The sequence below is a fragment of the Limulus polyphemus genome, unplaced genomic scaffold, assembly GCF_000517525.1.
Source record: "Limulus polyphemus unplaced genomic scaffold, Limulus_polyphemus-2.1.2 Scaffold2590, whole genome shotgun sequence".
NCBI classification, from domain to species: domain Eukaryota; kingdom Metazoa; phylum Arthropoda; class Merostomata; order Xiphosura; family Limulidae; genus Limulus; species Limulus polyphemus.
The window spans coordinates 34,531-51,641 of NW_013668200.1; the positions used below are offsets into that span (position 1 = coordinate 34,531).

At 33.8% G+C, this 17,111-nt stretch overlaps 1 protein-coding gene across 2 annotated transcripts in view; it reads right to left on the reverse strand.

The window, feature by feature from the left end:
- LOC106467372 (protein Fe65 homolog) overlaps positions 1 to 10,808 on the reverse strand; it is a 42,048-nt gene extending 31,240 nt beyond the window's left edge. Inside the window, exon 1 of one of the 2 annotated variants that reach the window (XM_022395541.1) lies at positions 10,577 to 10,808. In XM_022395541.1, the coding sequence (XP_022251249.1) occupies positions 10,577 to 10,589 (13 nt within the window). In that variant the 5' untranslated portion in view covers positions 10,590 to 10,808. The remainder of the gene's footprint in view (positions 1 to 10,576) is intronic. The other variant, XM_022395540.1, reaches the window with a different exon arrangement.
- Between the last annotated feature and the right edge of the window lie 6,303 nt (positions 10,809 to 17,111).

The window sequence follows — 17,111 nt, forward strand, 5'->3', positions numbered from 1 at the left end:
TTTGGGAACTGATGATGACAAAAACCTTTCGAAAAGTTGTACATTTGCTGTTATGTTAAACTTATATTAAAGTTTTTCTTCATTACCCATTTAAGCCGCCTCCAGCCATTATCCATGCAGACTTAATAACCAGTCTTTATCAGAACAATCTCCATTAACTGAAAAGTTCTTACAGTACTACTTTCTGCAACACTAATGTCTGGGATATTGTATTTAATCCCATCCTTCGTAAACAAATACCGAAACTTTGTTATACACTACTGCAGTAAGGTGCTCTTTATGGAAAACTTTTATACACGAGTATAACTCACATTAGTGCTTTCAGCGATTTCGGTTATAATAACATTGTACACTACTATGAACGATCTAGGTAAAGTTCACACTTATGATTCCTAGTATGTTACTTTGATATTTCATTCGTTTGATTTAGATGTATTCGCTAATATAAAAATACCAGAGCCTTATAATATTGTTTAGGGCGAGCGTGGCCCAGTAGTGAGCATGCACGGATTGTAGAATAGAAGATTTACGGTTCGAACACCGTTGCCATAAACACGTAGACGGTAGGTGTACTTTAAGAGAGATGGTCAAATTCTACTAATCAGTTAGATAATAGTAGCCCAAGAGTTGACGTTCGGTAATGTTGACTGGCTTTCTTCCTTTAGTCAATCAGCACATATTTAGGAAGAGTAACGCCAAATTATGAAAGAAACAAAGTGTAAAATTCTCCCTTCGTTCAAGATTAAGTTTAAAACATTCATACTGATTCATAAGTTACAGCGATAACTTCAGTATTAGTGTACCTTTTAAAAGTTAGTTCGATTCTGCGCTCTTTTTTTTTGAACAAAACAGTATTTCAATTTTTTTGTTTTACAAAAGCATCATATACACATTCAAGCGCAAAAGCTAAACATTTTTAGCATGTTCACACTATTTCTTTTCTGTTAACACTGTGTCAAAAGTTGTAAACTTCTAGCATGTTCACATTGTGCATACTTACACCCAATGTCAAAAGTGTGAAAAGTAGGAAACTTCTAGCATGTTCACATTGTGCATACTTACACCCAATGTCAAAAGTGTGAAAAGTAGGAAACTTCTAGCATGTTCACGTGCTAACAAACACCCAATGTTAACACTGTGTCAAAAATTAGAAACTTTTAGCACGTTCACACTGTGCACACTAACACCCAATGTTAACACTATGTCAAAAGTTGTAAACTTCTAGCATGTTCACATTGTGCATACTAACACCCAATGTTAACATTGTGTCAAAACTAGGAAACTTCAAGTATGTTCACGCTGTGCATACTAACACCCAATGTTAACACTGTGTCAAAACTAGGAAACTTCGAGTATGTTCAGACTGTGCACACTAACACCCAATGTTAACACTATGTCAAAATTTGTAAACTTCGAGTATGTTTACACTGTGCACACTAACACCCAATGTTAACATTGTGTCTAATCTAAAAAACTTCGAGTAGGTTCACGCTGTGCATACTAACACCCAATGTTAACGCTATGTCAAAAGTTGTAAACTTCTAGCATGTTCACGCTGTGCATACTAACACCAAATGATAACACTGTGTCAAAAGTTGTAAACTTCGAGTATGTTTACACTGTGCACACTAACACCCAATGTTAACATTGTGTCAAAACTAGGAAACTTTGAGTATGTTTACACTGTTCACACTAACACCCAATGTTAACATTGTATCAAAACTAGGAAACTTCGAGTATGTTCACTCTGTGCATACTAACACCCAATGTCAACACTGTGTCAAAAGTTGTAAACTTCGAGTATGTTCACGCTGTGCATACTAACACCCAATGTTAACACTGTGTCAAAAGTTGTAAACTTCGAGTATGTTTACACTGTGCACACTAACACCCAATGTTAACACTGTGTCAAAAGTTGTAAACTTCTAGCATGTTCACACTGTGCACACGAACACCCAATGTTAACATTGTGTCAAAACTAGGAAACTTCGAGTATGTTTACACTGTTCACACTAACACCCAATGTTAACATTGTGTCAAAACTAGGAAACTTCGAGTATGTTCACGCTGTGCATACTAACACCCAATGTTAACACTGTGTCAAAACTAGGAAACTTCGAGTATGTTCAGACTGTGCACACGGACACCCAATGTTAACATTGTGTCAAAACTAGGAAACTTCGAGTATGTTTACACTGTGCACACTAACACCCAATGTTAACATTGTGTCAAAACTAGGAAACTTCGAGTATGTTCACTCTGTGCATACTAACACCCAATATTAACACTATGTCAAAAGTTGTAAACTTCTAACATGTTCACACTGTGCACACTAATACCCAATGTTAACATTGTGTCAAAACTAGGAAATTTCAAGTATGTTCACGCTGTGCATACTAACATCCAATGTTAACATTGTGTCAAAACTAGGAAACTTCGAGTATGTTCACACTGTGCACACTAACACTCAATATTAACATTGTGTCAAAACTAGGAAACTTCGAGTATGTTCACGCTGTGCATACTAACACCCAATGTTAAAACTGTGTCAAAAGTTGGAAACTTCTAGCACGTACACACTCTTTACGCTAACACTCAGTGTTAAAACTATTCTGTTTTGATTCACAGCTTTATGTTATTACAGTTCTCACTCATATGATTAATCCGCGTACTTTGTTAATACACTGTAGATGATAGGTGGCACTAGCTGTACATCTCAATCGAAAATAAAAGGTGCTGCGATAACTGAGCAAAACTGAATTTGTATTTTCTACACATTTTGTCTCATGAAAACAGCCGTCGATTTCGAGATGTGACTCGAAGCTTGTGAACCTTCGTTAACTTAAAACTTTTGTTTACAAGTTTGGTAAAAGTACAGAAGATGTGTTCAGCTTCATCATAATGAGATTTTGGATCGAATGGTTCTCTTTCCTAACCCCAGTCTTCACTTTACAGATAAAAATGCTTTTACGAATTGGCTTTAGGTAAGTCATAGTCGTCTTAAACACTTTAGCACGCGAGAATTTCAGGTTCCATAGAGAACAATGAATGCTTTTTTCTTCAAAATGTTGTGATTCTTGGTTTTTACGTCATTTAACAATCTCGTTTTAAGAATATCCTTCCTGGAAGAGAACTGCAGCATGTTTCTCCAGCTATAAGTTAATTAGTAAAGAAGTCGCGTGTGGCGCCATGTCTAGCATGTGAGGCCACACGCTACTGTATTAGCATGTGCAAATCGTTCCTATAAAGTACGACTAACCTTTTTTCTTCTTCTGCAAACAACAAAACAGTGGTAAACGTTCAAAAATGATTTTTCATTTATATGATAATCATCAAGGTTTATTCAACAGAAGACAAAAGTTAAAATAAAAATATTATGTGAGAAAACGTTACCATTCAACAGTAAAGCAAGAGTCCATCCTTAAACTACGGTTAATAAAACCAACACAACGTAAAACTCTTTGAAAAAAAATTATCGTAGCGAGACCTTTTCAATATAGCCTGACTACCACTACGTTACATCAGAAACAGTTAAACTCAGAGTTTACAGAATTTTACATTTGTTTCATCTATCTATAACAAGATATGTTTAACACTTTGTGTGAATACTGTGAAAAGCCCATTGCTATGGAAGAGTCAGTTTTACCACTTGTTTATGCTGAATGGTGTGGTCAACGAGTTGCTAGTTGAAATTAAGGACAAAGCTACACAATGGACTATCTGTGCTCTGTCCACAACGGGTATCGAAACCCGGTTTCTAGCGTTTAAGTCCGCAGACATACCGCTGTGCCATTGGGAGAGGGGCGTGGTCAATGAAAAACACTTTAATTCGAACTGTACTGGCAAACATAAAACATGACGTAGAACTACTAATCGATGTGCCATAAAACATGACTTAGAACTACTAATCGATGTGCCATAAAACAACACTTAGAACTACTAATCGATGTGTCATAAAACAACACTTAGAACTACTAATCGATATGCCATAAAACAACACTTAGAACTACTAATCGATGTGTCATAAAACAACACTTAGAATTACTAATCGATATGCCATAAAACATCACTTAGAACTACTAATCGATGTGCTATAAAACATGACTTAGAACTACTAATCGATATGTCATAAAACATGACTTAGAACTACTAATCGATATGTCATAAAACATGACGTAGAACTACTAATCGATGTGCCATAAAACATGACAGAACTACTAATCGATATGCCATAAAACATCACTTAGAACTACTAATCGATGTGCTATAAAACATGACTTAGAACTACTAATCGATATGTCATAAAACATGACTTAGAACTACTAATCGATATGTCATAAAACATGACGTAGAACTACTAATCGATGTGCCATAAAACATGACAGAACTACTAATCGATGTGTCATAAAACATGACAGAACTACTAATCGATATGTCATAAAACATGACTTAGAACTACTAATCGATATGTCATTAAACATGACAGAACTACTAATCGATGTGTCATAAAACATGACTTAGAACTACTAATCGATGTGTCATAAAACATGACAGAACTACTAATCGATGTGTCATAAAACATGACTTAGAACTACTAATCGATGTGTCATGAAACATGACAGAACTACTAATCGATGTGTCATAAAACATGACTTAGAACTACTAATCGATATGTCATTAAACATGACTTAGAACTACTAATCGATATGTCATTAAACATGACTTAGAACTACTAATCGATGTGTCATAAACATAAATAATGATTGTGAATGACAGCACACGCTGCAGGTGTAAAGCAAAATATATATATATATATATACATATTCCAGTGATGAGTTAAATTGGACAAGAAACATTAAACCTATGTCACTGTAATACTTGATTTTTAATGCGTACTGTATCTCTTATTTCTATACTTGCAAATGTCCCTGATTTAAAACATTCGTAAAAAATTACGCTTTGGTTTATGATTCAATGTTAGTCCTGTGAGGAAATATTATAAAGCAAGAAAATAATTTTAAAATAAATCATCATTTCAAATTTTCAGACTTTCTTATATTCAGTATTTTATTAGTTGTATTTGACAACAAGACATAAGCTTGAATGAAGACATCAAGAGTTTAGTCAAATTACTCGTATTCATAGCCTGGTGATCAGGGCGCTCGAATCTAAATCAAAAACATTCGCCGAATATGCCGTGGGAGCATTATGTTTTGACGGTCAATCCTACCATTTTTTGGTAAAGGGTAGCCCAAAAGTTGGCGGTGAGTGGTGTGGACTAAATACATTTCCTCTAATATATTATTTCAAAATTAGGGACGGCTAGCGTAGAAATCCCTCGAGTAGCTTTGCACGAAATTCAACAAACAGATTAGTTTTATTTGACAAGGCATAGCTTGTAGTCATCACCGAATCTACACAAATTAGTATATTTGCAACAAGGCATAAGCTTGAAGCTATCATAGAGTTTAAACAAGTAAGTGTATTTAATGAGAAGGCATTAGCTTGAAGCCATCATAAAGTTTAAATAAGTTACAGTATTTGATGAGAAGGTATTAGCTTGAAGCCATCACAGAGTTTATACAAGTTAGTGTATTTGACAACAAGGCATAAGCTTGAAGCTATCATAGAGTTTAAACAAGTAAGTGTATTTGATGAGAAGGCATTAGCTTGAAGCCATCATAAAGTTTAAACAAGTTAGAGTATTTGATGAGAAGGTATTAGCTTGAAGCCATCACAGAGTTTATACAAGTTAGTGTATCTGACAACAAGGCATAAGCTTGAAGCTATCATAGAGTTTAAACAAGTAAGTGTATTTAATGAGAAGGCATTAGCTTGAAGCCATCATAAAGTTTAAATAAGTTACAGTATTTGATGAGAAGGCATTAGCTTGAAGCCATCATAAAGTTTAAATAAGTTACAGTATTTGATGAGAAGGCATTAGCTTGAAGCCATCATAAAGTTTAAACAAGTTAGTGTATTTGATGAGAAGGTATTAGCTTGAATCTATCATAGAGTTTAAACAAGTTAGAGTATTTGATGAGAAGGTATTAACTTGAAGCCATCACAGAGTTAGTGTATTTGACAACAAGGCATAAGCTTGAAGCTATCATAGAATTTAAACAAGTTAGTGTATTTGATGAGAAGGTATTAGCTTGAAGCCATCATAGAATTTAAACAAGTTAGTGTATTTGATGAGAAAGTATTAACTTGAAGCCATCACACTGTTTAAACAAGTTAGTGTATTTGATGAGAAGGTATTAGCTTGAATCTATCATAGAGTTTAAACAAGTTAGAGTATTTGATGAGAAGGTATTAACTTGAAGCCATCACAGAGTTAGTGTATTTGACAACAAGGCATAAGCTTGAAGCCATCATTGAGTTTAAACAAATTAATGTTCAAATTATACAAAGTTTTCTTTTCGAACACAGATCATTAGTGAAATGTTCTCTGAAAGAGAGAACTGATCACATGCATCTTTGCTCCAATTAGCTTGCTTCGATGCTGATAAGCTTTGCCCTGTGGAAATCTAATTACACACAGGCTCTGATTATGGTTTACTCTTGCATATCTTCGCATAATTTACACACTGGGCTCGATCAGCTACGTTATAGTTAAAATTTCTTATAATAATTACTTGATATCAACCCTGATGGCACACACGAGAAAGTTAATGAGTGAAAGTAAAGAAAACTCTTATTATCGCATCTGTACATTGCATCTGACTACAGTACGTGTATACTGTATATCCCCATATTCTTACTTATTATGGCCGTTAATACACTCACTTATAAGTCACATTCTGTACTAGCTCTTCAGAAAATGAGGAAAGGGAAGGAAGTGATGACTACTTTTTGTCACACGTGGGGGAGTATAGAAATCAGTTATTAGAACAAAAGTTTAAAGGTCAGTCATATGTAGGCGCAACTCCTTAAAAGGCTCCATGTTATATCAAATAAAAGTTATCACTAGTTTCAGTGTTAAACAAGACCCGTGTAGTATTCCTATCGTGCAATTCCAAAAGTAAAATTTTTTGGATGTTTGTAAAAAAGTAAATTAGTAAATAGGTATGCGAAATGACGAAAAGATTCTTTGAATAGTGTCCAAAAACGTGACTTACGTTAAAAGAATTAATTCGCGAATAATAGGAGCAAGCATTTTTGGTTCCTCGTTGATAAAATAAACACGTCATTATCATACAACAATTACGGACTCTGTATGCAAGGCGCTTTTGTTTGTAGTTAAGCCCTAAGCTAAACAATGGGCTATCTGTGATGTGCTCACCACGAATATAGAAGCCCGATTTCTAGCAGAGTAACCGCTGTACCACTAGGGGCATGGAAGCTGCAGTTTGGAGTGTACATACTAGCTGAATTATTTGTCACATGACAATTTCCCACGTTAAAAGCTGATGCATAATCTTATCTTAAAAAAGGAAGGAGAGAGCGTTCAATGAATCCACTCCTGGTGGCGACAAAACAGCCTAAGTTGATACAACCTAGTGGACTTTATGAATAGCATATTTTTAGATACTTAGGAGTTTTAAAACAAATGGCTAACATATGATGCATACAGAAGCGGATTCGGAGAATAATTTTATACATAACACTCTCTTCCGGCCTAGGAAAGTACTTAATGTCTGAGTGGCAACAAGGTTCGTTTGTACTCGTTGTTTGTCCGTTTTTACAGCCCTGAACGTTTATGTTTTTAAACAACCAACTTGCCACTTCACAAGCTTGGGAATAGATGAGAGGCTTTGTTGTCGGAAATAGTGTTCATTAAATCGCTTTGTATACCTACTTGTTTATCAACAGCATGACTTGCTACGTATACAGTTCACTGTAAGTACAATGACTGGCCACATTATTAGGAGCCATTTGCATATGGAAAATATACTGATCATGTGATATTTCAAGTGACTGCTTTTAGTTCTATAAATGCAGAGAAGTAGTCATATATTAATGAATTTGTTTGTTTTGAATTTCTTGCAAAGCTACGCGAGGGTTATCTGCGCTAGCCATCCCTAATTTAGCAGTGATAAACTAAAGGGAAGGCAGCTAGTCAACATCACCTATCACCAATTATTGGGCTATTCTTTTAACAACGGCTACTGGGAATGACCATCACGTTATAACGCCCCCATGGTTAAAAGAGCGAGCATGTTCGGAGATGGGGATTCGAACCCGCGACCCTCATTATAACTAGTCTGCAAGATAAGAAGAGCGATGTTCTCTCCAAATTTCAGAAAGGCAAGCTAGTAAGTATCTGTCTAATAGCTATGTATTGTTGCCTAACATTGTTTCTTTGATTAAAACAATCTATCGCCAGAGTTTATATAAGTGAAAAACTGTGGTCACTAATCGTTACCAATTAATTAATCAACTGAGTGAAAATACAGTAAGGAGATACTAAACACAACTGCAACTGATACAAAACTAGAACAAAAGTTATAGTTAACCCTATAATTATCGATGTTAATGCTTTTTTGTATTAATTATTCTAAATTAAGTATGCACCAGATTGGTTATTGGTCCATGATAGTTGGTTACAGGGTACCTAATAACCGGAGTCATAGAAAAATCTAAGTACAGATAACAACAGTTACTCCCATTAACTAATTGCTGGGCTCTATGTATTTTACGTAGAAAATAAGTGATTTTGTGCTTTTTCTCTTTGGTTCATCTTTTACGTGTTGTAGAGGTAAAAACATATAATTAATCAATACGGTAAAACATGAGGACCACATTTGCAGTGAACAGTATATAAACAAGCCTGCAATATGAGTGTTAAAAACTCGTTCCATACGAATATTTCAACTTTATAAACAGAACATTTCCATCTAAGCTCGTTTACCAGATATTCTGTTCGTTGCAGACAATTAAATGATACTTGATAGCTGTGAGTTCCACGAACACACAGCAGGTATATAACGCGCGAGTGACGTCAACTACAGAATGATCTTTCAAAGCCATTTTGTAAACTATAGGCCAATATTGTCACCCAGTTATAAATGAAACTCTTAAACTCCGATGGTCCATTGCTTCGCTATTATAATTTAATGCTACTAAGAGTGCTGTATCTCATCCCCTTGGCCGAAGTATTATACCATATTTCAAAACAACTAAAATTACACAGAACTGGTATATCTCTATTCGGATAATATTGTTATTTTTCGAAAACAAGACAACTAACACATTGTTAGTTTTGGAAAATATTTCTTTCTATTTGTCCAAGTCTCTAACCTTAGAAATACAACGCTAGAAACCTGGTTTCGATACCGTGGCGAGCAAAGCACACATTGTGTAGCTTTGTGCTTAACTTCAAACAAACAAACATACTTTGACCGTAACATAATTTAACTAGAACATTAACGAATTTCATTAAAAGGTAACAAAACAAGAAATGAACGTACTTTTTAAATGAACAACCTTTCCAGTTCCATACTTTCTATTAATAATAAAACATAATTTTCATTAGTTCTTTTCTCATCCTAAGATTGACTTTTATATCCCTCATATTTTTGTCTAATGTGAAAGTGATGTTTTTAGACGTTCGCCTTATGTCGTGTAGTGATTCTACATTATATTTTATCACAGTAGTGGATTTTTAAGACGTTCATCTTTTTTCAGAGAAATTATATTTTACACTTTCTTTTTTATCAAATATATTTTCAGACTTTTATGTAAGTAGTGAGTATTTAACTTTAATTTTTTTATCAAAGCAGTGTTGTCTTTAGGATTACATTTCTTCAAAATAATGGGTAGGTTTTAGATTTTTTATTAGAGTAATGGTTTTTAAACTTATCTTTCGTTAGAGTAATGGGTTTTTTAGACTTATCTTTTATTAATGGGTTTTTCAGACTTATCATTTATTAGAGCAGTAGATGTTTAGACATTTCTTTTTCAAAGAAACTGGTTTTAAGCTTTCATTTTTTTTGTTAGGGTAATGTGGTTTTAGACCTTGTGCTTTAACTACAGTTACAGGTCTTAGAAGTTTATCTTCTGTCAGAGTAATGAGACCTTATAGACGTTCTTCTTGTTTTTAGGGAACACGCTCTGTATGAAAATTTAAATGAACTGGGTCTCAAGTCTGAACCCTAGAAAAAAAAAAAATTTTCCCCTTTACCAATTGTGAAATAATCAGGGAATTTTCTGGGGGTGGATGGGGGTTAATATATTTACTAAGATCCCAATATTCTAATAAGATAAAGAAAATTCATGAAAAATATTTCACCTCTAAAAACTGGAATTTAATCGTAAAAATTGAGCTCTTTTTAAGTACAACACCTGAAACGAATAAATATGATGATGATTCGAAAATATAGTATTATCCGATTTTCGATCGGATAATATTGGTATACAGAGTACTCACCTGTGAGGCTAGTATGTTTTTATATATATATAAATGAAAACTTAAATTTATTTTAGTTTCCACTACAAAACTCATCAGAATATCAGGAAAATAAAGACATGAGATATAAGCTCAGACTTTTTAGATTAAAAAGTAGTTGGTAATGGACGCGTGTGATTCAAAATCCACATCTAATCTAGTAACTCCTGTTTAGGTTGTACTCACCTAAACGCACCATAATCCATTACACGATGTCCTTCTTCTTATTAGTATAGTTGGTCTGGATCTTCGATAGTTGGTGTTCTTGATATTGAGGGTGTAGGGTGTGCACTACAGGTACAAATCTAAGCTACTTACTCGCCTCCGCGGAACAGACAAACTTTCTCTCGTTAACAGTGCCCACACTCTGCCTCGCACTTTTCCTCGTTGTATATGGTCAGGTGACTAACCTTAACCAATGGGAATACGCCTATCTTACATCACTTGAATGACGCACTTATGGAATATCACCAACGGCTCTGTGAATCACCAAGTTCCCTCTACTGTCTGGAAGCTGGGGGTGAGCTTGGTTTACGTGTACTGTACGCGCACAACCAGCAGCAGTGGCGGAAGACATTTGGCTTTAAAGAAAGTCACATATCCGCAGGTTGTTAAGTACGATCGATAGCTAAGGCCTCACAGTTTACGCCCTAATGAAGCCTAGCGCAGTCTGTAAACATGAGAATTTTGAACTTCAAAGAGTTCAGTTATTTTATGACTCATCATAGATTTCAAACTTTATCTTCAAATACCCCTTATGTATCTTAAAGAACGACACAACAAAACGAAACAAAAATTTAAATACGATAATAATCGATCTTCTCTGATAGACGCCATATAATTTTATATTACAAATATAACCCTGATTAATATCAAACGGAGACAAGAACATTACAAAATCTGCATAGTGCTTTACAGTAGTAATACTTAACAAAATAATGAGTTACTAGTCACACTGAACTTTGGCTTTACGGAAAAGAAAAATTAAATGTCTTTCAAAATGTACTGTATCCTGGGCTGTTAGGACTAGGTGTACAGCGAGTTATAACGTATAACTTTACTGGCTTCTCTGCGTGAGCTTGCAGTAGTAAGGTAAAATCTGATTTGCAGAAAGTGAACGGACTTTTCTTGTTTATGGAAAATGAATAATTTAAAGTTTTATTGTTTAATTTGTGATATGCTTAACCTTTTCATCAAAAATATAAACCAGTTTTTGCCACAGAACATGTAAATAAGCAGTAATTGTAAGCGAATTGATTTGATTTTTTTCATATCTTACCATACTTAAGTACAATTCCATGAGACAAGGGCCTAGCGATTAGGGTGCTCGACTCACAATCTTTGCATTGCGGGTTCAAATCCCACCACTAACCATCCTCACTTTTTCAGTCGAAGAAATATTATAATGTGACGGCCAATTCTACTATTTTTGGTAAAGAGTCACCCAAGAGTTGGCGGTAGGTGGTTTTGACTAACTGTCTTCCTTCTCGTTTATCAGTTCCAAAATTAGAGACGGCTAGCGCAGATAACTCCATTATGTGCGAAAATTAAACAAAACAATGACATAAGGTTAGTTTATGAACTACGAACATTGCAGTTTTTAAAGTGTTGTAGTTACAACGAATTCGTAAGAAGTACAAGCAGACTTCATTTTGGTTTTCAAAAAATGTCTGAAATACTTGATAGAAAATTGTTGGGATTTTAGGATATTTTTTATACGTTAGAAACAAATATGAAACTGTTCAAAATCCTGTATTTGCATCATAAGTTTATTTTATTTTCATTATTTTATCTGTATTTCCTATCATTTGAAGACTACGTTTAACGTCCAAATTACAACGATATGGGAGTACATAGAGTTTGACATGAAGCGCTTCACAATTTTGAACTCCAGAAGACTAGACTCAATTATTTTGAAAAAAAAAACACTTCTGTTTTATTTAATATTAATAAGTCTAAAAACGAATCCACGAAAACATAAGTAAACAGCAAACCAGGTTGAAGCAACTTATTGTATTTGTTTTCAATTAAAATAGCAGTCCTACTGTGTGACGTCTCATATACTCAACAAGATGTTCACTAAAAGTTCCCAGCTTGATGTCAGAGTTGTGTTCGCAGTGTTATAAAAGTTAGAAAAAAAATCAAGTTTTGGTTTTCCTGAACAGTTCTTCGATTCGAATATCTTCTTTCCATACTAATGAGATAACAAATACAAGAACATTATTTGTGGTTCATTAGGTAATAAATTTAGTCAAATAAATATTGCAATCATGACACAGATTCGAACTACTAATTTGAAACAAGTTATTTTACCAAGTCTTCTCTTGTTAAAAACACGGTGTTAACTTGTACAGTTAAAACTATTTCTGTTATTATGATATGCAATATAAACTTTGTTAAAAATATTTAATCCTGGACGAAACATCTCCAATTTCCTCTATAAAATTTTGACAAGATTAAATAAGAATGCAAAAGAGAATAAGAGTATTTATATTAATAAATATGCATTTGGAAGAGCGAAGCACTGCTTACAAGAATAGAGCAGAGTTGAGGATTGTAATGTAATGTTTTCAAGAATATAACAGAATTATAATACAACACTATTTAAAGAGCTATAACAGTATTTTCAACAGTATTACTAGGACCTACAATAGTAAAAGTAGAACTTACAAAAATAAGGTATTGTTTACAACAGTAGAGAATTTTCGGAGAGTAAGTCCTTGTTTGAATGTACATCGTAATGCATTAACAAAATTAGGGATTTTTTTTTTAAGGAAAGTATTGATTAATTAATTACATGTGTGAACCGTGTAGTCAATCAATTTCGCGAACCTAATTCGTGAGAACAACATAATCATATGTTATTAATTAATTTCTCAATAAAAATGTATGCAAAAAACACGTTAACATATAAGCTTAAAAATGTAGAATACATAGAATAGACAGGTAATTTTTGAATTATCTAATGTGGGCAATGACGGCTTGTTGCTTGAGATTTTGTGTTATCTGAAACACACAGAAATTACTTTTTCCTGGACAAGATGTTTTTATCACTACATGTAATTCGAGATTCAAATAGATTCATTCCAAACTAATATTAGAAGTTCGTGTAATGTCATTAAGTTAAGCATACCTGCTAATACAGAATACCTGATGTAGACATGAAAGAGACACCTACCATTATTATAAGTAAGGGAATGCAAAATAGAAACTTTGTTAGCAAATACATTAAAATTAACACTTCTACCAGTTATGAACTTTCATATAAAAACATTTAGAATGAATATTTAAAAAATATCGTAATTCAATAAATTAGAAAAACGCATGAATAGCATTGTGACAATATGTGTTAATTTCTGGGCAAAAAACGTAATACGGGTTGGTATTGTTACCTTTAACGAGGGTAACTAAAAAGTTTACCTACGTGTTAAATGTTAAAAGAACTTAATTCTTATTGGCACTCTTTTCCGTGATTATTATCATTTTTTTCCTAGTAAAACACTTAGAGAATTAAGTAATTCATGTTTTTAACAGTAAAGTTTCATAAAGCTCTTGTCAATCATTTTAATGGATTCGACAGGCCCTCTATTAATAATCAGTTGAAAAATCCTTGAAAATTAGGTTTTGCTGCGAACAGTTTTATATTAATGTAGAGATGAAAAGTACTACGGTAGCATACAAGCTGGTAAGTTAATATTGAGTGTCTCATTTCTTTGATGGATTGGTAAGCCTGTAATATATGTATATATTTATCATAAAGCATTGTCAAAAAAAACTTTCTGGGTGAGAGTTAAACAACTTCTAAATACTCGTTTTTTATATATATTAATTTATTAAAGGTAGGGAGTTGTGTGTGTGTGTAAATATGTACATATTTAAATCCTATCCTAAAGTTGTAGTAACTGTCTTTTTCTTCATTTATTTTTTTAGCTGCGTAAAATATTAACGAACAAAAATAAAGACTTAAGCTGTTCGCCCCCCCCCAGTAGTCTGCGGATTAATAACGCTAGAAACCGGGTTTCGATACCCGTGGTGGGCAGAGCACAGATAGCCCATTGTGCAACTTGGTGCTTAGCTTCAAACAAACAAACTTAAGTTGTTCATTGCTAGCAGATACGAATCGAAACGGGTGGAAGCTTACGTAGAGGAGCTTTACTATGTAGAAAGGTATACACAATTATGTTCCACCCTGTATAACACAATTAAGCACTCAATGATATAGTGATTTTTCAACAATGTCTTATTCCTTCTTTGTAAATGACCTAATGGTAGATTAAATAGCAGAAAACAAATAACAGTAATTCCTATACAAAAACACGGTATTTTAATGAAATGATTGAAATGACAAAACAAGACCAATCAATTATTGTAAGTACGAAAACAAACATATTATTTTTACTTACTTGTAACAATGAAAAAAAAAGAAGAAAGGTTACAATGTTTCAAAATACCTCTTATTTCACTTGTTGATTATATTGCCAAAATTCATAGCTTCAACCAGGGACGTAACCAAGGGGGGGGGGGTGTCAAGCGATCACCTCAATATCCTAAAACCTCAAAAGTCCACTGTCTTCTGATTTTTTCCAATAAACACTTGACTTTCATGTAAATCAGTTAGATTCTTTATGTAGAAGAAAATGTGTGTTTTTATTTTTTTAAGAGAAAGACCCACCAACTCTGTAGTGCTGATCACGGTCCTAGCTTCAACAGATTGTACAACACGCCTGTCTCTTGATTGAATGAGAGTGCCGAACTACACACACACTATTTGTTACTTTAAGATAATGATAAGAAGCTTCTTTTGAAGCGAAAGTGTACGAAACGGAAATTATTTATCATTTTGTCACAAGGAACGTTTGCTTACAATAACAAACCAGATGTCTTTCAAACATCATGTATGAGAATTATGAAGTATTTTGGACAACCTCTGCGAGATAAAATGTTGCAATGTCTTGATGTCGGGAATTATCATCAGCATCTACAGTCAAGTTTATTGGAATTCACGAAGACACATTTAAAACAATTTACTTGGCTTTAAAAGAGGTCGTCTTAACCACCCATTATCCACAAGAAGGACGACAACGGTATTCATCAATTCGGCGTATCAAAAAGGATCCCAAGTGTATTACGTTAAGATTATGGCGATCGGATATCAGTCGTGTCATGAAAGATCACCTAAAACTAATTATTAACTAATATTATTATTATATACTAATTAAGTTTCAGCTATTAATATGTTTTTCTTTTGTTTGAATTTCAGCACAAAGATACACAATAAGCTCTCTGTGTTCTGTCCATAACGGGTATCGAAACCCGGCCTCTAGCGTTGTAAGTTCGCAGGCATACCGCTGTGCCACTGGGGGGGGGGCTACTAATCTGCTGCCGAGTTCAGGGAAGTCTTGACAATGACTGTATACTAACCAACCAATTGGGCTCTTATACCCAATGATCAACATTCGAGAAAGACAAGACATAACATAAATTCGTTGTAACAAAACTACACTGAAACTGGTGTATTTACGTTACTTAGATCATTAATAGTCCTTTGGAACAAAACTGTAATCACACTAGATCGAAACTAAACTCAGTGTAACAAAACAACACTGAAATTAATGTACTTACTTCACTCGCGTCACTAACACTTACTTAGAACTAGACCGTCATCAGGCTAGATATAAACTAAACTACACTGAAACTAGTGTACCTACTTCACTCAGATCATTAATTATCATTTAGAACAAGACCCTCATCAGGCTAGATATAAACTAAACTCAGTGTAACAAAATTATGTCTAGCCTGATGAGGGTCTTGTTCTAAATGATAGTTAATGATCTGAGGTATACTAAACTAAACTCAGTGTAACAAATTACACTGAAACTAGTGTACCTATATCACTCAGATTGCTAGTTATATTTTTCTTCCTTTAATATAAAAACAATACTTCATCCGCGCCCAAGTATTACATAGACATATTGATTATCGTATGACTTTCCCTTATTGCCGACGCTTATGATGCTTTCATTTCCGCAAGTGCAGGTCACGTATCTTGGAAAAAGAACTAGAACCTCCTTTAATGAGACTTTTACAGAACACTTGAATTTTTTTAACTTATGAATTTCTTAGTGTTTATGTGTAAATTCAGTTTTTTTTTACTGGCTTTGAATTATTGAAAACCGTGACTTCCATTTTTGTGACACAAGCCTTCACTAGTCTTTCATGTTAGCAGAAAAATCAATTCCGTTAGTGAAAACAAGACACGCTCCAGGCTGTTTTTATTCGTCAGTTGCAGAAATATACATTATGTTTAATGTATATATAAGTAGGTTATTTCTTACAAATATGTTATCTGAAAATTAATTTTTAAAAGTGTTAAAACTTAATATTTCATATGACATTGTCTTAACACACAATTGTACAGTTCACATTTGTTTATTTTCAAAGTGATTTTTGTCATATCTTGATACAGCCGGAACTGGTGAATTTATGAAATTGTTCCCAAACATACTTATTTATCACTTATGAATAGAAATAAGTTACTTGAAGATATATTCATACAATTTTTTCATCACTGTAGTTAAACTTAGTTTATTAAAATTACTTCGCCAATTTTTGATAATATTTTTAAGTGTGAAAACACCAGGGTCGTATATTCCAGCTAAGATATGGATGTCTTACTAAATGGCCACCCACTATCATACTCCTATGAACGTCAGAAAGACCA